This window comes from Rattus norvegicus, chromosome 16 (genome assembly GCF_036323735.1).
Source record: "Rattus norvegicus strain BN/NHsdMcwi chromosome 16, GRCr8, whole genome shotgun sequence".
Taxonomy (NCBI): domain Eukaryota; kingdom Metazoa; phylum Chordata; class Mammalia; order Rodentia; family Muridae; genus Rattus; species Rattus norvegicus.
Genome location: NC_086034.1, coordinates 81,342,425 through 81,368,362, shown reverse-complemented (window position 1 = coordinate 81,368,362; position 25,938 = coordinate 81,342,425). Strand labels below are relative to the sequence as shown.

Below are 25,938 nucleotides of genomic sequence, written 5' to 3'. Positions count from 1 at the left end.
CCCAGATTCACACACTTTCAGGTTGCACATGGCCCTCCCCGGGAGACAAGAGCACAATATCTAAGGAAGGGAGAGCTTGCTTAGCCAGAAATTGGCCAGAAAACAGAGGCCAATTGTTGGTAGTCTAGTCTTAACCAAAGCAAAATATCCAAAGTGGGTTATCCCACCTTTGATCTTGGAGTTCCTGTTTCAAAGGAACCGTCCCGTTCATCCACAGCACTGAGTTCTTCTAGCAGCCTGTGGGCAGGGTTCTGTCTCGTCCTCATTCTCATGTCATGCTTGCCCCGGGAGTGTATTCCTTCACAGGTACAGGCTGTGGTGTGGTGAAGGGCTGTGAGTACCACATGGGAAGGATGTTTGTATGAATGTTAGGACAGGTGAGAGAAGGGAGGTGTGTGTGTGTGTGTGTGTGTGTGTGTGTGTGTGTGTGTGTGTGTGTGTGTGTGCGTGTGGCTGTGTGCACACCTGTATTTCTGTGTGCATGCATGCATGTATGTGTGCACACTTGTATCTAACCATATTCGGGCCTAGTGCACCTGCTGCATGAAAGGTAGCCCCGGCTCGGGGGCAGAATTCCCATCGAAGGTGCTTTGTAACAGGAAGCACCGCACAGCAGTCAGAGATCACTCAGTTGCCCACCTCTGCCTAACAGCCAAGCGCAGCTTCCTTTGCTCAGAGTTTTTTTACTCAGTGGCTCAGGGGTTCTGGTCTGACAGAAAAAGCTGAGGCCTTGCTTCCTCTGCACTAAAAGAACACGCGCTCACGCACGCACACACGCACACACGCACGCACACACGCACACATGCACACATGCACGAACAGAGCAGGGAAGCCACACTGATGATCTAATTACCATCAGACTCCTGGGGCTTAATGAATGGCTAGGGGGAAGACTGGAGAGGTCTTAGAAGACGGCCCCATCAGTCGCTTTAAACCTTGCTTTCCGTCTATGGAGTCGCAATGCTGCCGATGCATCCTTGAGTCCTGGTAGAACTAATCCATCACGGATCTCTGTAACTTTTTCAAACTAAAACACGTTTCGGCTTCCTGGGGGTCAGGGAAGGGAGGGAGGCGTTGAAGAGCAGAACCCTTCATTTAGTTTTGTTATTTTCACCTCCAGTGAAGAGCGCTCCCCTTGAGATGCCGCACACATCACTGTTTGCTTTGACTGCATAAGCATCTGCCCAGTGGTTTTTGGATACAATCCTTCTGACACAAGCAAGTCAGTTCACACATTACCACCGGGCCACGGTGGCGTCTGCGGGACCGTGTGGCAGACCCTTTTACGTCTGAACTTCAGTTTTAGTTCCTGGAATGAGGCTTGAGGCTTGTGGCAGCACTGCCCCATCTTACAGATCGAGAAACTGATGCTTAACCTAGAGCTAGCGGAGGAGGTGTCTAGAGACGTGCCAGGTAACGGCACACCTTGCTGAGACCCGTAGGAAGCCGTCCACCCTGCCTGCCGTCTTCTGTCTTCCACGTGCCACAGGGCCGGTACTTGAGTTGTGGTTTGCAGTGACGTGTGGCCCTGTTTCCCTGTCCCCGTTCACAGTTGCCTGAACCCAGGGGAAACTAAACTTATTTTCTTTCTAGATGGATCCTGGAACTCGGAACCCCAGCAAGTGATCAAGTTGGGTGTCCTGCCAGTCAGAAGCCTTCTCCTGGTGGAGGGCGCGCTGTGGGCAGCCTCGGGAGGGCAGGTGTTCATGGCCAGCGTGGAGACTCACACCGTAGAGGTGAGTGCTGTCAGACATACCCTGCTGCTGCAGCCTGCTGGAGACGGGATGCAGCCCGGAAGCAGCTAGGCTTTCCATAGGAAAGGGTGGTGCATTCAGGGGCTGGGTGGGAAACAAAGGCACTCGGGGGCTTTGCTTAGAAAGATAAGATTACCTAGAAAATCCAACTCACCATTTCCTAACCGCGTCTCTGGGGCATAGTCACTCTGTGTTTACCTGCTCTCTGGGTCAGTGAAGAGACACCAAGACCACAGCAAGAAAGGAAAGCATCTAACTGCGGCTGGCTCTCACTTCCAGAGGCTTCTTAAGCATGGCAGCGTGCAGGCAGACATGAGGCTGGAGAAGGAGCTGAGGTCCTCAGGAAGAGAACTGGCTTGTGCTTCTGAGACCTCAAAGCCCCACCCATAGCGACTCGCTTCCTCCAAAAAAGTCACATCTATTCCAACTCCAGTAGAGCCACACCTCCCCATAGTGCCACTCCCCAGGGCCAACGATTCAAACACAAGACTCTGCAGGTCGCTCCTCTTCAAACCACCACTCCTGCTAAGTCGTGGAAAGATTGCTTTAAAGATGCCTTCGATATAGTCTGGAGGGACACCAGAGATCAGGGCTTGACTGTGCTATCCTTCCTCACCAGTGGGCCAGGGGACTCGTCCTGGCATGCAGGAAGAACTAGCCAGCCATTCTGGAAGCCAGCCCAGCCTTCCCAACCCCCAAAACCTCCCTGTATGTGGGACCTTCAGCAGGATTAGTGTGGGGACCACTCTGCCGTGGGGGAAGGCCTCTCACACAGATCTTAGCATAGCTGGGAAGGACACTGGGACTTAGCATCATAACCTTCCTTTCACATCGGATACTTAATACACAGGCACCAAACCATTCGTTTTCAGATTTGGGGAAATATTCCTTGTACATAGGACCAGGGATTAACGTACTTAGCATACAACGAGGTCTTCCTAGACGGGAAGGAAGAGGCAAGCAACCCAGTAGAAAGTGTGCAGAGGGCCTGAGAGGCAGGGAAGGCAAGACACACAGTCACACACCCCACAGCCTCGGTGGTGACAGCGCGACTTGCACAGCAGGGTGGTGTCTTGGGAACAGACTTTATTTTTAGAGCCACATCAGGTTCTTGGCAAAACTGAGCCAAAAGTTGAGAGAGAGATTGGAGCACCTCTGTACCCCCACACACCACACGCCCCTTTCCCGCCCCTCCCCATGTTACGAGGACCAGAGTTGATATTCCATCCGCAGTATTCACTGCTCTCCACTTACGAGGTGGTGCAGAGATCAGTGACCCATGCCCACTCCGGCAGCAAACACAGCCATCCCCTCTCTAAGACCCTCTGTGCGCCACTGGCCTGTTCCTCTTTCCCAGTGTGTGTAAGCTCAGACCTTTTAGGCTCTGTGTTTCAGAATTTCAAGGGTACAGTAATTGGAAGCCGGGGGTGCGGGCGGGGGAGGGACTAGTTAAGCACAAGCCCACTACACAGCATTGAAGCAGGGGAGTACAGGCTGTGCGCAGGCCTGTCATTCACTGGAGAAAGGAGGTCTGTCCAGGTCGCCCATCCTATGTCCCAGTCTGTATGTTTGCAGCTCACAGATGTATTGTTTGTTTACCCTTCATTGCGCCATTGGTATTTTCTAGCTATATCTTATACCATGTGTTATACTGGTTGCTCATTCCCAGTCACCCCATCTGTCTTAAGCCTTCTCTCACCCAGCCCATCCCTATGTAGGCTCAGGACACATTGGTTTGTTTCTGTTTTCATCCTTTGGGGGTGGGGTAGTTTCGAATGACCGCTCAGCAATCTCCAGGACTTCAGTGTCAAACTGCCATCACCACTGGCCTCAGAAAACATTGGTAGGCCATCTATGGTGGGGTTTACCACCTTACCAGAGCAGGACTTCAGGCCGTTCTGCTAAGAGTTCACACATCACACTTTTAGACGTTGTTCCGACACCTGTTTCAGGACATGCATTGGTGGCATGTGCTGTTCCCTCAAGGAGAGAGTGATGCAGAGAACCCGGGGAGGTTTTCCTGCTGGGAGTAGAATCCAGGGCCCCATGCGTGTTCAGCATCCCCCCCGTCTAACCATGCTCCCGCTGCCAAAGCCGCAAACCAGAGTGTGTGTCTGACATGGCGCTCATAGGTGCAGACGCTGCCTCAGGCCCGCAGGCTCCGTAGGGCAGTTCAGGTGTCAGGAGGTGATGCAGGATGTTTCCATCCGGGCAAAGGCACAGGTGGCACTAGGTTTCCTGGGCAGCCGCAGGTTCAAAGCTTCCTGGGACAGCAATGAGACAGTTTCCCTCACTCTGAGACTGAACCTCAACTGAAAATCCTGCTGCCTCCATCCAAGTGCTGGGCTTCATCTGCATCCGTTTTCCTGATTCTCGCATGAAGTGGCTTCTCTGTGTTCCCAGCATCCTGCCAGCTAGCCACAGGAGAGGCAGAAGGAAACCTGGACAAGCACCCACCCCTTCACCCACCCCACCCCACCCTACCCCTGTAGTCTCCTGGTAACTTCGGTTACCTTTGTTGTAAGAACCTGTCCTTCAAGCACAGAGTGCGACCTACCAAGTCCCAGTACCACAGCAACTCCTGGAATTTTGTTGCAGCCCTCACTGGTACCAGTGACATCACTTTGGAAATCACGTTCCTAGAAAGTTCCAAAACCTGTGTAGACATGCCCCACAGGGCAGATCTTATGAGCAGCAGTTGTCACCTGCCTGTTTCTTTGTCTAAAATAGCCCAGCTGCGTGTCACCCGATGCTCTTCTGGGCCTCTAAGTCAGGGGTGCTTTGTTGGTGAAGGGAAATGCCCACATAAAGCACGGCACACAGGTGGCACTCGTGCTAAAAGACACACACAAGAGCCAGTGTAGTGTAGCGGTCATTTTTATACTGGGACATACTAACACTCCCTTAAGATGTCTTTCCCCAAATGGCAGCACTATATCGTCCTCCTCATCACTGTTACTGCTATTAATACTAGTAAACTAAAACCCAAAGTGCTGGGGGTGCTCTGTGCAGCCTTCCCCAGAAGGCCACCAAGCTAAGGTAATGCTCCCTTTATTATGCCACATGCTCTAGAGAGGCTCAGTGCTGGAGGCTTCCGAGTCTCAGGAGTAGAGCATTGGAATCTGTGTACCAGTCCCCTCGGTGCCATTTTTAGCCCCAAAATAACTAGGCACATTTATAGAGAAGCAAAACCTGCTTTTCTGGGGAAATGAGATTCATGCTGTTCCTGTTTTGTGGGCAGCCACAGCTGAGATGTGGGTGCAGCCCGGGATCTCAACCTGTGTTCCCCCAGCTGGGATGGGGGTGCTGCTGCTGGAGGGGGCTGCCTTCCTGCACAGACTGGGAGCCTGTGGCTGAGCTTGGGAGATGCAGGGTGGAGAGCCATTAGGAGGGAGGCTCTGAGGGCGAGGCATCATCACAGCTACGTGGGACTGAATGAGAGGGCTCGGAGGTCAGCGTGTCCTGGGTTTGGGGTCTATAACCTGGCAGCCTGGGTCAGAATGCCTCCCAGACAACACAAGGCATGAGGGCAGTTCTTATACTGATTGTCACATAGGGAGGAACTGTATTCTCCACATGTTATTTCTGTGTTTATGTGCGGGCGTGCGTGTGTGCGTGTATACACGTGAGTACCAGTGCTTACAGAGGCCAGAAGAGGGCATCAGATCCTCCATGGCTGAAGTTATAGGCTCCCTGTGAGCTACCTAACATGGGAACTTGGGAGCCAAGCATGGGTCTTCTGCAAGAGTGGTCTTACTCCCTGAGAGTCTCTCCAGAACCTTGCCATCTTTTCTCTTTCTCAGCTGTATTTAGCTTTCTTTCTTGCCTTTGAGTGTGTGTGTGTGTGTGTGTGTGTGTGTGTGTGTGTGTGTGTGTGTGTCTAGTCTCAAAGAGCTGATGCAGGTCTAAAGCAATCTGCGCCCATGAGCAGGCTGACGTTTCTGGGGTTCGGATGCTAACTCCCCAGCCGTTTTTCCTAGAGCCACGAGCACAGCTCTGGCTTCATCACTGGAGAATCTCTGCTCTCCTTGCTTTATACTAAACTTGGATGGACAGAAGGAACGAGGGATAAAGGGACAGCCAGGATGAACAGCCAGGACAGGGATAGAGCCGCGCCACAGTGGTCTTCAGCCACGCTCTTCTGTGATAAGTAACACAGCGGCACAGACCCAGGCTCCACACATCCGTCCTGGCACCCCTGTGACCTCCGGGGCATGCTCAGAAACGGTTCTGCAGGAAGGGAAGGAACAGGTCCCGGGCCTGTGTTCCTGTTTTCAAACAGAGCATCAGACTTAAGGGATCCACGGCCAGGATCACAGAACTGAACCAATGCCATGTGACCCTTCATCCAGCATCTAGAACATACTGTTCTGCACCTGCCAAGTGCGGGTACCGTAGAGCAGACCCCCGCAGTGTGTCCGGCCATGGGACAGTGTCAAGCGCTCTGGTGACTCCTTTCTGCCTAGTCCTCAGCAGGCATGGTAAAGCCATACCCAGGTCAGAGCTGGCCTTGTAATGGCCAAGCGCTGTGTCAGCCCTGAGTCAGCCCTGTCTTCCTGGTCTGCAGGGCTATAAAAATCAAACCACGGGGCCTCATCGCCACCCCCATCAAGATAAGCAGAGTTCACGAGGAAGGTATGAGGAGGGATACCACAGAGAGTGTCAGAGTGAGATGTGACTCCAGGAGGAACTGTGGTCCTCGGGCTGAAGCGTGGGCCAAGTGGATGAGGGATGAGAGGGCAGAGCCGGTCTGACACGGCCAGGAAGACTCCACATTAGCAGGAGTCTGCATTTCTCATCTCAGCGGTAAGGATTCCAGGGGAAGAGTGTGGGCTGCCGCTCGGCTTCCTGGTCCGCAGGCAGAGATGGGAACAGCCAAGATGGCTGGAGCTAGCTCCTTGGTCCTTAAGCCCCAGTGCAGTCTTTGCATTTCCCTCCTGAAGACCACATGTGCCATGTGGCATCCGCATCCAGGGACCTCACTACAGACCAGGTGTTGTGAAATGTCTTTTCTCAGAAGATGGCACTGCCAGCCCTTCAGGTGCTGCAGACCGCAGACTGGAAGTCAAACTTAAAAGGTGGCTGGGAATTGAAGACCCAGGAGCTGCGGCTAGCTGCGTGTGCTTTCAGGGAAGACTGGGTAGGCCTGCGGCATGGAGAGAAAGGAGGAACTTGCTGTTTAATCCTCACAAGCTGCGGTCTCTTGTTCTGCTTCTTCAGTCCTCCTTGGAAGTCCTGTGACTCAGCTTCCACAGGATCCCGGGGCAGTTACTGTTCCGCCTTGAACTCAGCCGAGGGGCAGTGCTGATGAAGATTTGTGTCCCGGATGTGCAGAGGGTCCTCTATCCCTGCAGACAGTTCTGCACCCAACATGAGCGCAGGGTAATGGGTGGGAAGAGAAGGCCCCTTGGGCGCTTACAAAAAACAAGGCAATACAAGGTGAAACAGCCTGCCTTGACCTCTGCCTGAGGCTGGGCACAATATCTGCTATGAGGGAGTCGGTGCTGACTTCCAGAGACCAGGAAGCTGGGCAGGTATGACCTTAGCTGTCCCATGAGAACAGTAGACAGAGCAGTCCGGCCCTCCCCTGACCCCGTGTCCCTCGCTTGGGCATGAGACTCAGAGTCACCTCTTTCTCTGGTCCTTGGCACTGGATCATGCCCAGGACCCCCCACTGGTCCAAACCCAGAGAGCAGTTGCAGGATCCTGGGCTGGTGACATTTATTCCTTGTGTCTGGAGGCACCTCCACGAGGAAGGTGCCTCCTCCTCTGTGATCTGAGTTAAATCACAGAGATCTACTGTGTGTGTGTGTGTGTGTGTGTGTGTGTGTGTGTGTGTGTGTGTGTTATGGTCAGAGTTAAGCAGGAAGCAGATGGATCTGCCAATCCACGCTTCTTCCTCCAGTGATGCCGGACTGTGCAGGGGTGGGGGTGACCAGTGGGCGTCCCAGAACCCTGAAGACCATGCCAGCACTGAGACCCGTGGGTGCCAGCCTTGTTTAGCATCCCAGGACTGTCCCAGTCTTGAGCCAGAGATCCAGAATGAAGCAGACAGCCCCTGTGGGGGTGGCAGTGTGGGCCACGTATTTCATTTCCCATGTGAAGGCATCTAGGAAGAACTGTCCCCTGGGCCATCCAGTGAACATTAAACAGACTCTGCTCAGCGGGAACCCACAGGGAGGATTCAGGGGCCAGGCCAGTGCTAGCATAGAGGAAGCTGTGTGTCGGCATAGCAACAGTGTAAGTGAACACACGCAGAGGACTGGGGCCCGCCCCCTCGCCTGCCCACACACAGTGTTATTACCTGAGATGCTGGTGTTGGTCTGAGTGGGTGTCGGTTGGAAGGAGGAGGTGATTTTGCTAAGGTATAGTCTTGCATACAGCATCCCTAAGGAGTCCGGAACAATGCTGGCAGATTAAAAATAAAATAAAATTCAGCAAGGTTGGAGGTTACAAGATCAATATCCAAAAGTCAGTCTAGTTTGTGTGTGCCAGCATCAAGCCGCCTGAAGAAACAGGCGGAGGAGGTGAGGTCAGAAGACCTCCCGGTAGAGCTCCTAACCTGGGTTCTGCCACCCCTGTGCAAGCATAGCCACTTCCACCCTGGGATCTTCCATTAAAACGAGATACGGCTGATGCAGGCTGTACCTTAGCTGAGCCCGACTCTCCTGGGAGCATCAGTGTGGGTGTAGGGTACCGTGACCTTGGCGAGCCTCTTGCCTCTGACTGCCCCCTTGTTCTCTTAGGACACAGTGCTGTCCGTCCTCTCCCCTGGGGCATCTTAAGTTGCTCAGATTTAGAGAGCCAAGGTTGATACTGACTGTGAATTGCTTGGCTTTCTGGGGTGCTGCTACGCTGTGCCTTGACTTGGCTTTGGCCTCTACACCCCCTCTGGTCTCCATGACCATATAACTGGGGTTTGCCGGCAAGGCCTTGTGTGGTAATGGTGCTCTGAGGGTGCCCGTCGGGGAATGAGACTCCACAGGGCTGCTTGCTTCAGGCAGGCCTCAGGGGAAACTGCTCTAGGACGATGTTATGTCTGAGGGAGACTGATAGTCGTTGCCTGGATTAGAGAGAGGGGCCAGCCTCCTCCCAGGTATCCATAGCTGTGCTGCTCAGTGGGCTGTGTCTCCTTGGATGTAAACCAGCAGCCATCCCTCCCGCAGTCCCCTTTCATGTTGCGTTGTAGTTGTTCTCTCAGCTTGTGAGGGCACCGTGATAAAGGCAAGCAGCACTGGGTTCTGTGAATGACTTGCCTACTGGGGAAGTCTAAGAGCATTGTGCCCAGAGCTGCAATTGCGTGGCTGTGGGCAGGGGACTGGTGCTATTGCAGTCTCGGACTTGAGCTCTGGCGATCCCCACAATCCTCGGGAGTGGCTCAGCCTTGCCCTACTGTGTGGTGTCTTGGCCTGCAGCACTGCTGTAGACTCTGGCTGGACCCCCTGGATTCCCTGAGTGACCTTACTTCCTCTACTCCCCCAGAATCAGCTGGAGGCCCACCAAGACGAGGGGATGGTCATCTCCCACATGGCTGTGGCTGGGGTCGGCATTTGGATTGCCTTCACCTCGGGGTCCACGCTTCGCCTCTTCCACACAGAGACCTTGAAGCACCTGCAGGATGTCAACATCGACGCCCCCGTGCATAGCATGTTGCCAGGTACTCCCCCAGGAAGGGAGGGTCCCAATGTCACGGTCCCTAGTACAGCTTGCAGTCAGGTACCTCAGAAGGAAGAGGAAAGGGCAGCAGGTGTTCAAGGGACGGCAGGGACAGCAGCTGCTAATGCACACATAGCCAGTGTGTTCACATGTGCTCCGTGTGTGTGTGTAGGTGCACAGCCACTGTGTGTAGTGCCTGGCATGGCTTAGCGTGTGAGCCATGTATACGAGCATGTAATCTGTATAGGCCGCTATTCGTCCCGTGCACGAGTGTAACAAAGGTTGCATTAGTGGCCACAGTGGACCACATGGGGATGCCAGAGGCAAGACCAGGTGAAAGGAGTCATCCTGAATGTACCTGTGGCCAATAGGAATCGCTGAAAACTTTGAACAGAGAGAGGGGAGAGGCCACGGCAGGGTGGATTTTGGGAGGATGACCATGCTGGGAAAGGCTCGAGGAGGTCTTGCCCACCTCTTGTCCATTGGGTCCTGCCCAACAGGCTGCAGAGAGAGCATGGGAGGGAGATGGGGATGTCGAGCACAGGAATGGGCTGAGTTGGAAAGTCAGCAGTCAGGGTGAGGGGAGCTAACCGCCTGCCAACTGCCCGGTATTCTGTGTTGGCTAGGGTTTACACGAGGGTCCTAGGTAAGCCAGGCCACGACGCCTCGGAAAAGCATAATAATACCTTAGGGGTCGTGATGCAGAAAGGCTGCGCACCCACCCTTGAGGAACAGTGGGGAGACAGAGAGGCAAGAAAGGTGGCCGCTGGACCGATCCACTGAGCCCAGAGGCACAGGCATCTAGGGCTGCTGATGCGCTTTCCCATGGGACTGGCCACCAACCGGTTTTAGATGCTGTAGGCCATTTTATTTCATTAGGAAAATGGAGGTTTCTGTGATACATATTATTTTTAGAGAACAAGAGTGATTCAGCGTCAAGGCTGGCCCCCGAAGCAGGCTTCCTTGGACCTGACTGATTTAAGCACTGGCCATCGGGACAGGTGTTTGCTGTTGCAATCTATGCTAGCCCTTAGACAGAAACCATGTCAGAAGCACCAGCTGCCAGCACAGGCCTGCATGGGCCAGAGAATGCCCTGCACTCTCTATTGACATGGAAAGGGGCAGGAGTTAGATTGTTCTGTGATAAAGGCTTCTGGGGCCCAGATCCTGACTCGGTGCCCTGTGGCCTCCAGGGAGGCAGCTGTGGTTGCCATGGTTCCTGGAATCCTGAGAACCAACCTCAGGAATGTGCCCTGGCCACAGGCCCTGTGTGCGGCTGAGGGAGGTGGTAGGGGTGGGTGGGGGAGGGTTGGCGGGGGTGGGGGTGGGCTGCCTTGTGTTCATCCCCCTGCAGTTTCTGTCAGAGATGGGGGAAAGGAGGTATTGGCCAGTGAGTGCAGTTTGGGGAATTGAATATTTTTATGAAAATAATCCTTGTACATGATACAGTGAGACCAAACAGCAAGAACATCAGGTGAACAGTGAGGTGACTCTGGGGCTCTCCATCTCACCAACCCTGTGTTCTCTAGTGTTTCCCATGACCTCAATGTCCACCCAATTTTAAAAATGACCTGTGTGCTGCTCTCCTCTGTCCGGCTTCTAAGCACGTCCACTGGCAATTCCTGCTACAGACTCAGGCCGGAAGGGTGCCTGTGCCCGTGCAAGCACCCTTGCCCACTTCCTCTCCCCTGCAGCACTGACCAGTGTGGCTCCTCCTGCACGGGCAGCAGCCAGTGCTGGCTGGGAAACTCTGACTCCCCAGTTTGGGTGTGCAGCGTTCTGTGTGCAGCTGAGGCACACAGCAGGGTGCACCCATGTCCCTTTCCGGTCACTCTGTAGCCAGGGCTGCCACTGCTCAGCCTCCTCCTCTGTTTCCAGTTGGCCAGACATTGACTGGTCTCAACCTTCCCTATTGAAGCCTGGCCCTCGGCACCACCAGATTCATGGGATTGTGAGGTGTGGGCCATTTCCCAGAGGCTCACGCACTTCATCGGCCAGAGGGTGTGTCAGAGTCTCTCAAAAGTGCTATGGTATGAATATAACACTTCCCTTGAAAGCCCGTAGGTTTAAGGTAAGGGACAGGTTGGACCATGAGGGCCCTGGCTAATCTAACGATGGGTTCATACTTTGTGGTGTTGAGAGGTAGTGGAAACTAGGAAATGAGGTCTAGTTAGGAGTCGTGTTGCTGGAGGAATGCCTTGGACAGATGCCCCCCCCCCCCCCCCGCCACACACACACAACTCCTAACCTTTCCCAGCTCTCGTGCGATGAACAGCTTCCCTCCACACACCCTTCCTTCTCCGGCTTGCCACAGGCATAGAAGCCACAGAGCCCAGAGTCAGTCTTCCCTTTAAGTTGCTGATGTCAGATATTTGATCACACCACGGACGATGGACTGCCGCAAGCCGTGTAGGACACAGCCTTGGGGACCCTCTGTCTCAGATCTTCATCTGCCTTGTGTAGCTCATTGTTGTCCTTATTTGTGCATGGGTAGGACAGGCAGGTGTGTCAGACACAGTGGGCTAGGGAGCCTGGGGCTGAACTGCACTCTGAGGCATCGTGTGATGTCTGTTAAGTGGCTTCCACTCCACCTTCGGGAGGCCTCGTCAGGCTCACACCCTCCAGTGTCAAGCTCTTCCAGTGGAGCCTGGTCACTGGGGAAGACTAACTCAGCCGAGCCCTGCCAGAGCAAGGGCCGGGTTCTGTCTCCCGTGTCCAACAGTAGCTGCCAACTTCCCAGAGGGTGCCTGTGGGCTGTTCTGATCTCCAGCACACGCTGTGGTTTAGACAGAATCAAGGCAGTGTTTCAGAGCAGTGTGCACCGAGGGCCGCAGCACAGCCTGAGTGTTCGAGCCACTGATGTACTGCAGGAAGTTCACGTGCAGGCATGTGTGGGAGCAGCGCAGGCAACCGTCCTTTCATGTCCTTGTAAAAGTCCAACTAGGCCCTGCAGAGAGACACAATGCCAAAAAGAACAAGATTTCGAGAGAAGAAAAAATGACATTGTAATCGTCAGAACTTGATCAGAGAGCTGTCCTCTGAGAGGTCCCGAGACCACCCCGTGGAACATATGAATCAGTTCCCAAAAGGTCGCCTTCCCCTTCCTCATGGAATTCAGTTCTAAGGCCATTTAGCATGGGCTCCTGATGTAAACCACGCTGTGCACGACTTCAGCTTGGGCACAGGCACGGGACTCGAGAGCACAGGAACAGGTGTGGCTGCAGCGTGGGAAGGCCCTAGGCCGCCCCGGTGTCACCGCCCAGGTGCTTCCTGTCCTGTCCCCAGTACTCAGAGCAGTCAGAGTGGGGTGACAACGGTGCTAGGGCACACCGGTAGAGCGGTCACAACCTCCAGAAGTGATGCAGCCAAGTAAAGGGGCCAAGTTTTCTATTACAAAAAAGGACCACTGTGTGTTTTCCAAGTGCCAAACCTAGTCATAAGGGGGTTGTGAGTTAACCTGCGCTCCTGGTTATGTGTGAATGGGGAACTCCATGCAGGGGTGTGTGTGTGTGTGTGTGTGTGTGTGTGTGTGTATGTGTGTGTGTGTGCAGGTAAAAAAATAAAAAATAGCAGCACCCGGGCTCTTTTGCTTTCTTCCTTTTTGTTATCATTCACTATGTTATCATTATTATTATTACTTAAGGCCATTTAGTAAGGGTGTGGGGTCAGTGTTTTGGGCTCCTGTGAGGCCCTGCTACCTCGCACCGAGGTACCTTTATCTCCACATCCATGCAGGGTGTCTGTCTCCCGGCTTCCCATCCTTCCTCTCTAGGTCTCACCCCACTGCGAGACTCTACCATGCCATTCTGTTCATTCTCCTTGAAGAAACTTCTGACAGAAGGGATGGCTTTGAAAAGGCCATGGAACGCATCCCAGATTCTTACTATACTTAAGATAATGTAGGTGTAAAGCGAAATTCCTCTGAAAAATACACACGCGCGTGCGCGCACACACACACACACACACACACACACACACACACACACACACACACTGTTTACACGTAGGAGAACAGAGAATGAAGGATATAAGATGTATTTCTGGATGAATGCAAATATCTAGCGACTCTTTCACCCTTCTTGCTTTGCTGGTAAATCACTTTTAGAAGCCACCAAATGAGACGGCATTACACACGAGAAGCCCCGTTTGCCTGTTAATTGTCTTTGAAGTGAGATCGTTTACAGGAAAACTGTTTCACGGGCATCTTTAAAAGCCAGATTAACACTCTAAAAACTATGAATTCAAAAACTCTTCTTTGTAGAATAAATAAAGGGACATTTCTTTCCCAGTGCAAAACCCTTTTAGGAGTCAGGGAGAGCAACCACAGCAGGCTGTCATTTGTGGAGCTTTGCCTACAGTTGATTGACAGCCTGGGTCCATGGGCGTGGCTGGCCCTCAGGCACCGGCTCAGGGCAGAGCTAAGGCCTTGGGGTGCAGATGTATCCTCTGAGGTTCTCATATCTGTGTGTTTTAAAAAGGAAGTTCCCTCAGACTCCCTGGAACTTTCCATTCTACCATCTGGTTTCCCGTCCCAACACGGGACGACAGGTGGAGGAAGTGGCTCCTGTGTGTTGGGTGGACCCACACAGCAGTCAGCAATAATGGAAAAATGTCGCGTATTGGCCCCTGGAACTTCTCTGTTTCTCAACAGACTTTGAAAGCCAAAGCAGCTGCTCAAGTACCCGGCCACTGCGGGGTCAACTGCGGGGTCAACTGGGATTACTGGGATGAATCCCTAAGGAGGTCCATCACAGATAGACAGACTTCTAGAATCATACCATTAGCTTCTGAGAAATTGTACAGATCCATGTTCAGAAGTAAACAAAGAAAAAAATAATGCCTCTTATTTTCAAGACATCTGTTTCAGAGTCTGAGCATTTCATAAAAGTGGCCTCTGAAGACACACAGTCCGCTTTGGCCCCAGTGTTTGCTTGTCCTTAGCGTGAACTTTGCGTCAGAGGCAGATATAGCAAAAATAACCTTTGTTCCACAGAAAACAAGAGTCAAAGGGCGCTCCGTGAGCAAACTCTGTGCCTCCCTCTGCGGCGGTCGGCTTTGGGCCGAATGCCAGGACCAATCTTAAGGCTCTTTCAGCCCAGTGTCACTTTCCATGGACGCAGAGTCCCTTGCAGGCTCCCTGGTACTCTGAAGCCTGAGAGACAGGAGATCCCCTCCACACACACACCAGGCAGTGACTCTCACTCCTCCCAGCGCCTCCCCCACCCACTCCCACCCCGCTGGCCTGGTCAGTTTCCTGGCTACAGAGCAGGCTACAGAGACTTCTCAGACTCCATGGGGTTCCTACCATCACCAGCACCTTGATTGTGGGGTACACTTGAACTGAAAGTCTGGAAGCACCACAGACAGTGCCTCTTGATTGCACTGCATTGCCAGTGTACACACACACACACACACACACACACACACACACACACACACACACACACACACGAAGCAGGAGGGCAATGAGGCTCTGTGCAACCGTGTGGAAGCAGATGACTTCAGTAGCTCTGGGTTGGTTCACCCCTGACAAGGCTGGTCGGAATACAGACTGGAGACCTGACTGTGTGCTTGCTGCTATGCTGGTGAGGCACACTGAGGGAACCCCTCAGGACTTTGTCTTTCTCTTCTAGTAGAGGAAGGCTCAGGGCACAGGCGTGAACATCTTAATGGCCCATTTTGCCACAAGGCTTAGGAACCTTGGGAGGCTACCCTTGATGTCCAGAACATTTCCCAGCTCCACACCCACCCCCTCCTTCCCACCCAGCAATGCCACCTGCACAAGGAGCAGGGCATGGGACACTTCTCTCTCTCTCTCTGTCACCCAGGGCACCAGCGTCTGTCTGTGACCAGCCTGCTCGTCTGCCATGGCCTGCTCATGGTTGGTACCAGCCTGGGTGTTGTAGTGGCCCTGCCAGTCCCTCGGCTTCAGGGTATCCCCAAAGTGACAGGTAAGTGGACACAGTGGCTCCTGCCTCTCCTCAGAGCGGCTCGGCATCTGGCTGTCTGGCCTGTCACCTTTAGAGAACTGTAGCATGCTTAAAAGAGATGCTTGGCTTGCTCCGTTTGCATGTTCTCCGTATACTTCTGCTCTCCTCGTCGTCGTCGGTCGTCCCGAGGAGAACCGATCCTGAACACTCTACTGCCCATGAGTTTCCATCAGAACGTAGGGTTTGCTCAGGGGAAATGGAGCCCTTCCTCCTGGGTGTGAGGAGGAGGCTGGGTATGTACCCCTCCCTGGGCAGCAGGTTTGCAGGGTAGCTCAACATCATGGGTCTGGGGGTTTCTACTTCAGGACGCTACTCAGGCAAGCCCTATCCAGGATGGGAAGACTTCAGTAGCCTGGAAAGGACAGCTTGAATGTTCAAATGAGAGGGAGGAAATGCTTAGGAAGTGGTTGTCTTGGTTGAAGAGAACATGGCTGAGAGCTGTTGCAGCCCCCCTCCCTTCCTCCCTCACCCCCTCTTTCATTTTGAGTGCTGAGGGTAATTGCAGGGCTCCCGTGATAGGCATTCACACCTGGTACCCAGCTACGGCCCCAGCACACTCACTCATTTTAAAGGTTTCAGTTTTGTTAGGAGGTAAAGTTTTAATCACAGAGTGTTTTCTGTTTCAGTTGTAATGGGATAGCATGGTGGCCATGCGTCTGCCACCCAGCAGAGAAACTGGGGCATCGTTTGTCCGTCTGAGACGCCAGCCAGCCTTCTCAATTCACTTCTCCCTCCTCCAATCCTCCCTTCAGCTTTTTTCTCCAAGTTGAACCTCACATGAATTTGCACCCCCAAAACATGGCAGAGATCAGTGACATAGGAAGGCAGGTCTCCTGTCAGTGGCCAGGAGCGCACTAGATGTCCCCGACAGTGGGGCACACCACTGAAGTTCTGATTTTAGTAAACAACTATGGAATTGTGGGGTTTTTGTTTGGTTGGCTTTTGGGTTTTTTTGTTTTGTTTTGTTTTGTTTTGGGCTTTCTTTTTTCTTTTTTTTTTCTTTTTTCTTTCTTTCTTTCTTTTTTTTTCTTTTTTTGTATGCTCCAGAAACTTTTGCAATGGAAACTGCCAGGAGCTTCTGGTAGTGTAGACATTGAGTTCCTAACACTGGAATACTTCAGTGTTTGAATTCTTAAGGCTCAGGGAAATAAAGTGCATTTGCACAGAGCAAGTGAGGAAGTGTTTCATGCCCAAAGCTAAAATCTTTTTATTATGTTATTTTAGGGGTGTGAGTATGAGAAAATGTGAACTGAACTTTGGAGAACCACTCGTGTGTGTGTGTGTGTGTGTGTGTGTGTGTGTGTGTGTATGTATTCTGTGTGTGTATGTGTATGTATGTATGTATGTGTGTATGTTGTATATGTATGTATATATGTATGTATTCTGTATGTGTGTGTTTGTGTTTATACGTGTGTGTATGTGTATATGTTGTATATGTATGTATATATGTGTGTGTTTGTGTGTATGCACGTGTGTGTGTTGTATATGTATGTATATATGTATGTATTCTGTGTGTGTATGTGTGTGTGTGTGTGTGTGTGTGTGTGTGTGTGTGTGTATGCCATATGAGTGCAGTATGCACACAGAGTCCAGATGAGAGCACAAGGTTCCCTGGGTTTGTAGTTTGAGGCAGTTGTGAGCTGCCCGGTGTGGGTGTTGGGACCTGCATCCCTGCCCTCTCCTGGAGCACTAAGCTTCCTAATCCACCGATCCATTGTCCACAGGGATGTGACTCTGCCTTAATGGGCCTGTGTTAGTGCCTCCGACAGCTTCTGTCTGTAGGCCATGGGGTTAGATCCTGCACTTTGATAGCTATTAAAGATCCCTGCTTGCTATTAAAGATCTCTGTTGAATTGTCCTGCAGGGCGAGGCATGGTCTCCTACCATGCGCATAATGGGCCCGTTAAGTTCATTGTCACAGCCACAGCGTTTCAGAACAAGGACAGAGCCCGGGACAGACCACGTTCCAGTTCTGAGCTTCAGGACGAAGACCCCAAGGACTTGCTCTGCGGTGAGGAGGGCACTTCTTGCCTGGGCCAGACTGACACCAGCACAGCGGTTTGGTTGGGAGACTCCCTAGGATTGACAGCTCAGAACGACCTGTCTTCATCGTCGGGGTCACTGTCCCATGGCTCCAGCTCCCTAGAGCACAGATCTGTGGACAGCAGCCTGTGTGACCTCCTGAGGGACCCCAGTGCCTTTCCAAGGAGCAGGGCACAGAGCTCTAGGAGAGCCAGAGCCAGTTCAGCGCTGGTGGTATGTGGGGGCCAGGGCCACCGGCGGGTGCACAGGAAGGCCAGGCAGCCTTCTCAGGAGGACCTGGTTTCTTCGGTGATGGTGTGGCAGATTCCACTGCTGGGCATGTAGGTCAGAGGTCAGAGGCAGCTGCCTGGCATCAGGTGGCGAGCAAGGACAACTCTCAGCTGGATGCAGACCGACTGACAGGCAGCATCCATACTCACTGGGACCAACTGGAAAGGAAGTGTGCAGCGGTCACACAGCTCCCGTGCCTCGTGTGCTGGGGACGCAGAGCAGCATTCTGGCTCTTGGGTCCCTGAGCAACGTTCCAGGATAATGTTACAGTCCGCCCCGTCATTCACCTGAGACGCCAAGTGAGCCGTCTGTGTGAGTTCCAGTCACATCTCAGAGAACTGACGGGGAACTGTAGCATCTACTAGCATAGGAGGCCGTTAACAATTCTTAAAATCATTCTACTTGACTCAACCTCGCTACCATTATTTATATTCTATATATTTTTAAAATTCCAGAGTACAGATTGTAACAATTTGGAAAGCCAGGTAACACACCCAAGTCCAGTCAGCTTGGTATTTTGTGGGGGAGCAACTGAGGCTTTCCAAAGTAGACTTTTATGTGTACTGTCCCCTCTAACAAATACTCTTTTTATATTGCATTTTTTTCTATTAAAAATCAACAGCTAACATTTAGTCAATGTCCTATCTGTAGCGTTTCACGTGTAATCTTTAAGCCAAAATGTTCAGTACCTATCAAGTTTTGAGGTCCAGCTTCCACACTGTACTTGCCCTATCTGCGTGGGACAGGTGCTGGCCCAGTCGTGCAGGGATGGTGCTAGTCGAGTCTTGGGTCTTCTGGGCACCTGCTGTCAGGGAGCCATCGCAGTTGGACACTCCTTCTGAGTGGTTCGTGGTGCTGATCAGTCAGCCGCTACCCCCACTGCCTGCTGTCCCAGTGCCACCCCCCTTCCCAAAGAATGCACAGGGTCATGTGGGACACTTGAGAAGCAGCCGCGGATGTCAAGGGGTATGAGTAGCCCATAGACTCCCTTTGCTCCACCTGTATTTATACATCAGCGTCTCACTGGATGGTTAAAAAAAAATTTTTTTTAAACCTAATGCAGATATTCACCAGGAACAACTTCTCAGCACTTTACAAAGGACTAAAATGCTAACTTTTTACCTTAGCCAAATACTGTCTAAATTGCACATATACCCAGCCTTTCTTAAACTGTTAGCTGCTATCTCGTTTGATAAAAATAAAAGACTTTATTTTAGAATATAGTATTGCAAGTTGCCTTTCTTCCCACCCCCCCATAAAATACGGAAGGGTGATTACATCCAGGAGGAGAGGAAGCAGCCCTCCTTCGATGCCCAGATGCAGAGACTCTGCGCTAAGTGTAAAAGACGATGCACGGGAGGGCGGGGACCCTCGAAGGCCTCCCGTGCCCGCCAGTTCTCACGATGTATCACAACACCAGGCCATTTAATCTGCCTGCCTTGCTGATATTTTCGAAGACCAAGGCGAACTCCTCGAGGACAGACAGAAGAGACTCACAGAACAGGCTCGTGGTCCTGGAAGGCCTGTGCCACAGCCGTTCCCACGCTGCAGATACAAGGTGTGCACAGAACAAGCTCCACCACAGCTCATTGCCAATGAGATGCAAGCTGGGTGATGGGCATCCAGCACCGCCGAGGTGGGGACTCAAAGGGAGGCAAGCCCTGCTGTGTGGCCTGTGTCTGTTGAGTCCTGGATTTGAGAGACAGAGGCATGTCAGCGCCCTCTGAACAAAGGAACACACTAAAGCCAGTGCACTTAATGAGCTCCCAAACCCCTTACCTATCAGTCACAAAGCTAAGCTCTCATAGGCCTGGGAATGGAATGTGGACCCCATCATGTTGGCACCTTCCTCTGGGACCGTCAGCCTCAGCTTAATACTTAAGTCCGAGAGATGCGTACCAGGAGTGGGGTCACTCACGTAGAATCTCCTCGGAGAGCAGTGTCCAAGTGTCCCCGTTCAAACTCAGAATAACACTTATCCCTCAAAGCTAGTTTCTCTCTGTCTTCCTGGAGAGGTGAGGAAATGTGAAACCTGTTTCCTCTCGAGAAACCTGCAGCCCCATCATGAGACACCACACTCTGGAAGCACTCCAGATACAAAGAATGTGTAAAAAATTGTAAGGTTTTGACCAAATTTGAGGAGCTGCAAACCCACAGTCCCCTGCCCCCTGCATTCAGCACCTGCCGCCCGTCCTCCTTGGATCTGAGGTATGGAGCGGTAAATAGGTGGCTCATCAGGGCAACGTGAAGAAAAATCCAGGAATCAGAGTGTGATGCTCAAACAGATCCAGGTCGGTGCTGGAGCTCAGCACACAGTAGGCCTCATCATCAGCCAGTGCCCAGCATGAAGTGATAAGCACAAGGAAGCCCCGAGGACACGCTCCCACAGAGGCATTGCGTCCCCCAGAGTACTCTGCAGTCGTCTCCTCAGACGCATGAACAAGCTGGTCTGGGTCTATGCTGGCACCGACCTGATAGCCCCAGCCACCCCCAGGGAAAGCCGGAAGCCACCAGAGAACAGAATGACCTATTGGCTGGCTTCTGGCCAGAGAGGGTCTCAGCAGTGGTGTTGAGCCCACAGCAGTGGCACTGGAGATGTGTGCAGTCCTCAGGCCCAGCTTGACACACTCTGCCACTCAGGGTGGCCTCGTTGAGGCGGGCTCCAGTGTCGTGCCATCATTTCTAGATGAGCCAGTTTCTTTGTAGCCATGGACACTGAAGCCTGGAATGCATTTTGTTGTAATTGGAAGTACGGACGTAGGTTCTCTTCCACCCTTCAGCTGAGGACTGCCACTCAGAGTGGTGTGTATCCAGCATTGCCTCAGCCATGATATCCCCTAGTGGAAGACAGTCGTCAGGCCTGGTGACAGCAGGATTTATTGGCTTCTCCTCAAGCAGGTGGCCCATTAAAGTCATCGTCCAGAAGGAGACCTGACAGTGGCCCTATCTGCAGAGTACGGGACATGTTCCCATCTACGTAAGGCTTGTCAACCCCAGCTAGGGACCTAGAGGGAAAGCCTGTATAGCTCCTGTCCTTCACACCTTCACCTTGGTGCCTTCCACCTCTACAACCTTTGGCCCTCCTGGAACACAGGGCCTGCTTCATGTGGGGATACAGAAAGTTTCACTGAAGAAGCAACATCAGCTCTGCTCCAGACCTCTGACAGTTCTCACCCTTCCAGATACTGATTCCCCTTTTTTCTATGCCCTTCTGCACCCTTATAAGCACACACACAAGCACATACCACATATGCACCCATTTACATGCACACATGGGTCTCCACATGTGTGCATGTATACAGTTATACACAGGTGTGCACCCCCGTGGGCACACATACTTTTCCCTCTAATATAATCACCGCTTTCCACAAGGAACTGTTTGGGCAATGCTTACTGGAGTGGAAAAGGAAAGCTCAGGCAGCAGTTGGTCACCCCAGGCGTGGGGCCAGCGCTCCCACTGACTCTGGGAAAGAATTAACCCCTTCTTGGCGAGCAGAGTTGGACAGCCTTGGCATCTGAGAGCTGCTGTCAATGTGGGTCATTTGTGTGTTTCTCCGGTTCCTGTAGACCTCTACTTCCCTGTGAATGTCTGTGCCCATAAAGGGCTCATTATGGTTCTTACGTAGTGTTGTGTGGATGACAGAGTTGGTGTGGGGTTGGGGGTGGGGGAACTATAACTCAGGGAGTTTGGAATGCACTCTCCTGCCCTGGTAGACCCAGGCTGACTCAGCCATGTGGCCACTGTCTGCTGAAGCTGTCAGGAACCCGAGCTGGCCAGCAATGGGATAGGAGTAGCCACCCTCTTACCACTCTTAGCTGGTGAGACAAGGCCAGCGTGAGCCAGGCATGCTGCTTCTGCTGATCTTCTGGTGCTTGGACAGGGCACAAAGCAAACAAGCAGAGCCCAGTGCATCCACCCACACAGTCAGCAGCACCTCGTCATCCCGTGCACTTAACTCGCTGCCGCCATGGTCACAAGGCTCTGGATCACTGCCTGGGAACTTGGCCTCTAATCCCGATTCCCCTGTGTAAAATCTAGGAATTCCGGGGCCCTGGTTCAAATGGGACATCTGAACCTGAGCAGTGGAGGCCAACCACGGCCCCATAAGAGCCCAAGAAGGACAGCATCCTAGAATCCCATAATCCAAGAAACCGAGGGCAGAGTGAATGTCGTCGTCGGACGCCTGCTGGGTGGAGCTTGGCTCCAGCCTGTCCACCTTAAACAAGCCTCTCTGACACACTGGGGGCACTCAGGGAGGGAAGGCCAGGGACCCCGGAGACATTTAGAGCCAGCTCCTCCAGCAGACTAAGGAGAATACGGAGCTGTGGTCTGGCTGGGGCAAAGGAAGGGACACTGATGCAGTCATCCTCCAGGGACCAGCAGAGTCTGGCTGGTGACCCATTCAGGCAGGAGCTAGACAGGAGATGCTCTGCGAATCCCTCCCACCCAGGGACCTGAGGCCAAGGCCCAACAGGCTAGCGGGGACTGCTTGTCAGGCCCTTCTAGCCAGTCGCTGCCGCCTTTCTCATTTCCTGCTCCTCCCACTGGAGATCAAACAGCTTCTGGCCGCAGGGAAGGAAATGGGGGCAGGGCACGCTTCCCGGGCACAGCCAGGCAGCTGGCCAGGCCTGCCCAGGCTGACCCACTTCCCAGGATGCTGGAGCAGAAGCAAGAGCGAGAAAAGAAAATGCCAAAGCTCTGCCCCGCATGGGACCATCCTAAGCTCGCTATATCTTCCTCAAGTCCTGTGAGATCAGGGTATTCAAGAGAGGCCAGCCTCGGTGGCTCCCTATGTTTCTATAGTGCCATCCGGTGCCATCCTGTGCCCCGCAAAGCATCCATCCCTTCTTAATCCCAGAAGGCAGCAGGGATTAAAGGCACAACTGGGCACAACCTAGACTGCCTGTCCTGCTTACCAAGTGGTCAGATTTCTGCTAACATTTATGGAAATAGTCTAGGCCCGTTTTCAAACACCGGCACCCACCAAGCTCTCTTCTCACAAGTATTACCACTGCTTCTGCCCAAGTGAGTTCTGGGTAAAAACGGAGCAAAAGAACTCCACTTTCCATCCACTTCTGCAAGCTCAAGTGTTTGGAAAGACCTGGGGAAACCTGGCAGGGTCATCTCACAGCGCCCGTCCTGGTGGCAAGACACGGGGCATGGAGTGCATCGCCCCCACCAGACTAAGCAGCTAGCACGAAGCTGGAAGCGTCCTGGGTGAGGCTGGTTAGGGCCTCTGGCCGGTTTAATCTAGTCCTGTGGTAACGGCTCTCCTTTCAGTCTCTTTGTGTTTGCTCATTTGTTTCTTTGCATTTAGTCTGTTTGCTTTTGCCTTTCCTTGCTGCTATTGTTCGCTTGTTTCTTTGCAGTGCAGTGAATGGAATCCAGGCGCTTGATATAGGCTCTTCCACTGAGCAGCACCCCAGCCCTTATATGTTGTTTAGTAAATGTTACATTTACTCTAAATTGTAAAGGGGGGTCTGTAATGGATTGAAGAGGTAGGAAAGCTTAATTCAAGGTCGGCTGGTTCATACCCTGGCAGGCTAAAAACAAACAAACAAACAAACAAAACAAAAACAAACCACCATTTCTATAGCTAGGGCACAAAACTTCTGTCTGAGTGCCATGGGTTGCAGTCATAAAATACCAAAGCTGGGAGCTATAAACTGCAGTTCTGGAGGCATAAGCCTGTGGCTGAGGTTCAGGTGGGCTCCGCTCTGTCCATGGGCTCTCGAGGGGGTCCTTGTGTCTCTGCTGGCTTCCAGTGTTCTATGGCATGGGCACCCACCCCTAGACATCCGATTGCCACGTCTCCTCACCCAGTCTTCTCCCTGCTTGATGACTTTGCTCTGAGATTCCTGTTCATGTCTGTCTTCTCTGCCTTTGGGACATCGGTCATGCACCTTTGGAGCCTGTCCCAGTGACCTCTCCCTGTCTCCCTGTCCTGACAGGAACCTCTGGGAAGTTATTTCCCTATTTCCTAATACAGTTACAGTCTCAGGTGGGCTGGGGAGGGAATACCAGCACACACACACACACACACACACACACACACACACACACACAAAATAGTATACAATTCAACCCCTTGTAATCTTTGAGGTTTCTAGGGTACACTATCCAAGGGAATTATTTAATTTACACTTCTGAGAACTTACTACTTCAAGCTCTATTAATTAAAGACGACTTGAAAATTAGTTTTTTGTAGAAACTTTAGGATCAAGAGTGAGATGGCTATCCTATTTTCATCTGAATTTCCGTTATATTAAACCATCCATGGATCCAAAGCCACTGCTCATGTTCCACCCCACACCGAGTCATCAAGAGAGAACAGATTTGTGTGACAACCTGTACCTTGGCTGCCAGGGCTGGCACAGTACCGAAGCCCACGAGTTCTGGCTCCCGGGACTGTGCCTTCTGCAGTACAGAGCTCCCCCCTCCCCCATTTCTTTCTTCCATGATGTCCATCTGGAGCCGCCTGGCCACTGACCACGTGCACAAGGTTTCCACCGTCCGAAGTGAGTCAAACCACTTTTAAGAGGCACAGCTCATGGGCACATTTAAGCTCTACTGAGCAAGGTGGTCCCATGCCCGAAACCAAAGCACTGGAGAGTCTGAGGCAGGAGGATTGCCATGAGTTCAAGGCTTGTCTGAGCCACGTCATTTGGCCCTTTCAAAACACCAAAAACCAAAGTAACAAATATTTGACTTAAAACAACATATGGTCAAGATGGGACGGACTTCCATGTGGTGCTTTGTATTCTGTAGCAAGGATCCCCGTTCATTTGGAAACCACAGAGGAGCAAGGCTTTGAGCTGGATAGGAGGGGAACCCTGCTCTACGTGTATCTGACGTGTGACCAGGAGCAAGTCCATTGCAAGCTCAGGAGCAACAAGTCTCCTTCCCTGTGACAGGGAGCCCTGTGGACTTTCTGGTAGGCCATATTGCTGTAAATCCCAGCTTCTTAACCCCATATGGGGTTATGAAAGAGTTAGACAACAGCGTAAGGATGCGCAAAAGGCAAAAGTCTGTTTGAAACTAAACACGAAATACGCCCGGGCTGTTTCCTGCAACGCTCACCCAAGTACCGCAACACTTCCGAACACAGGGCATATACACCTCGCCGGACAGCACCAATGTGTGCCACCTGAAACGCCTCGGCTCAGATGTGATGCTCGTGTCAGGAAGTGCAGGGTTTACTGTGTGCACTAATTCTCTGCTCTCACAGAAACAGTGTTTAATTTCAGAAAACGAAGACTTTCAATGTTTTCCTATTGCCATGTCTCGGCATGTGTCAAAATCAGTGAGCTTCCTGTTGAATACTCCATTTTTAAAATTGCTGTCATTAATTGCTCGAATGTTATAAAAAATGTCCAATGAACCTTGCCTTAGGATTAGGACAAGGTTTCCAGTAACTTAATGAGATGACCTCATGCATACCTCTGCCATTCTGTACTACATAGCCTATATGAAACAGTGCTCTCAGCATTGACCATTATAAAATTAAAATACCACCTCGGGGCTGCAAGAGGACTCGGCAGTTAAAAGTGTGTACTGCGTGTCCAGGGCATCTCGGTTTAGCTCCCAGGACGCATGCCGTGCTGTGGAATTATAGCTCAGGTCCACCTGTATCTCCAGCCTCCACACCCAACACACACACATGTAATTATACAGAAAAAGGAAAATCTTTTAAAATTGACCAACTCAAGGGGAAAAAAAGACCAATAAAGATGCTTAGCGTCCTACAAGATCAAATAGTTAGCCGAGGTTTAGCTCTTCAAAACACATAAGCACACCCTCTTCATTAGTATACAAATCTTCTTTCTTCATCTTTAATAAATGCTAAAACCCTCTGTCTACCAGCTGACCGGTTTGGAATAAATTTCTCTATGGTTGGTCATCAACACAAGTGCAATTTGTATTCTTACGGAAGTGAAGAAGTCCCTTTCAACTGTTTATATTAACATTTTAAACAATATCTCAACATAACCATTAGAATCTCATTTCCTTTTAAAGTTATTCTAAAATAAAAGGTCTACTAGGATTCACACCTGCAAGCTTGCTGGTTTAGTGAGCGGATGATTTTAGTCCTCTCTTGATAAGGATTTATCTCCTCTCAGGAAAGGAACTAGGGTCTGCTTAAGTAGAGTCCACCCAGACCTCCAGCCCACAGGAAGCAGCATCAGAGACAAGGGGCAGCAGATGTCTGGTCTAAGTGGGCATC

At 51.9% G+C, this 25,938-nt stretch overlaps 1 protein-coding gene and 2 long non-coding RNA genes across 7 annotated transcripts in view; 1 reads left to right on the top strand and 2 right to left on the bottom strand.

The window, feature by feature from the left end:
• Window positions 1-18,934, top strand: part of Arhgef10 (Rho guanine nucleotide exchange factor 10) — a 91,011-nt gene extending 72,077 nt beyond the window's left edge. For 3 of the 4 annotated variants that reach the window (XM_063275478.1, XM_006253400.5, XM_006253403.5), the window contains 4 exons: window positions 1,594-1,736; window positions 9,237-9,411; window positions 15,239-15,361; window positions 17,265-18,932. In XM_063275478.1, coding sequence (XP_063131548.1) covers window positions 1,594-1,736; window positions 9,237-9,411; window positions 15,239-15,361; window positions 17,265-17,767 — 944 coding nt within the window. In that variant the 3' untranslated portion in view covers window positions 17,768-18,932. Of the gene's footprint in view, window positions 1-1,593; window positions 1,737-9,236; window positions 9,412-15,238; window positions 15,362-17,264 lie in introns of all 4 variants that reach the window. The other variant, NM_001427033.1, reaches the window with a different exon arrangement.
• On the bottom strand, window positions 4,620-12,614 carry LOC102557538 (uncharacterized). Its single transcript, XR_001841680.3, has 2 exons — window positions 11,659-12,614; window positions 4,620-8,162 (listed from the first exon to the last, which is right to left on the bottom strand). It is a non-coding gene; the product is annotated as an uncharacterized LOC102557538 (long non-coding RNA).
• Window positions 18,127-22,232, bottom strand: LOC134482526 (uncharacterized). Of its 2 annotated transcripts, XR_010058753.1 has the most exons (3): window positions 21,521-22,232; window positions 19,493-20,550; window positions 18,127-19,402 (listed from the first exon to the last, which is right to left on the bottom strand). It is a non-coding gene; the product is annotated as an uncharacterized LOC134482526 (long non-coding RNA). The 2 variants fall into 2 exon arrangements; XR_010058752.1 differs by having other exon boundaries at window positions 18,902-20,550; window positions 21,521-22,125.
• Between the last annotated feature and the right edge of the window lie 3,706 nt (window positions 22,233-25,938).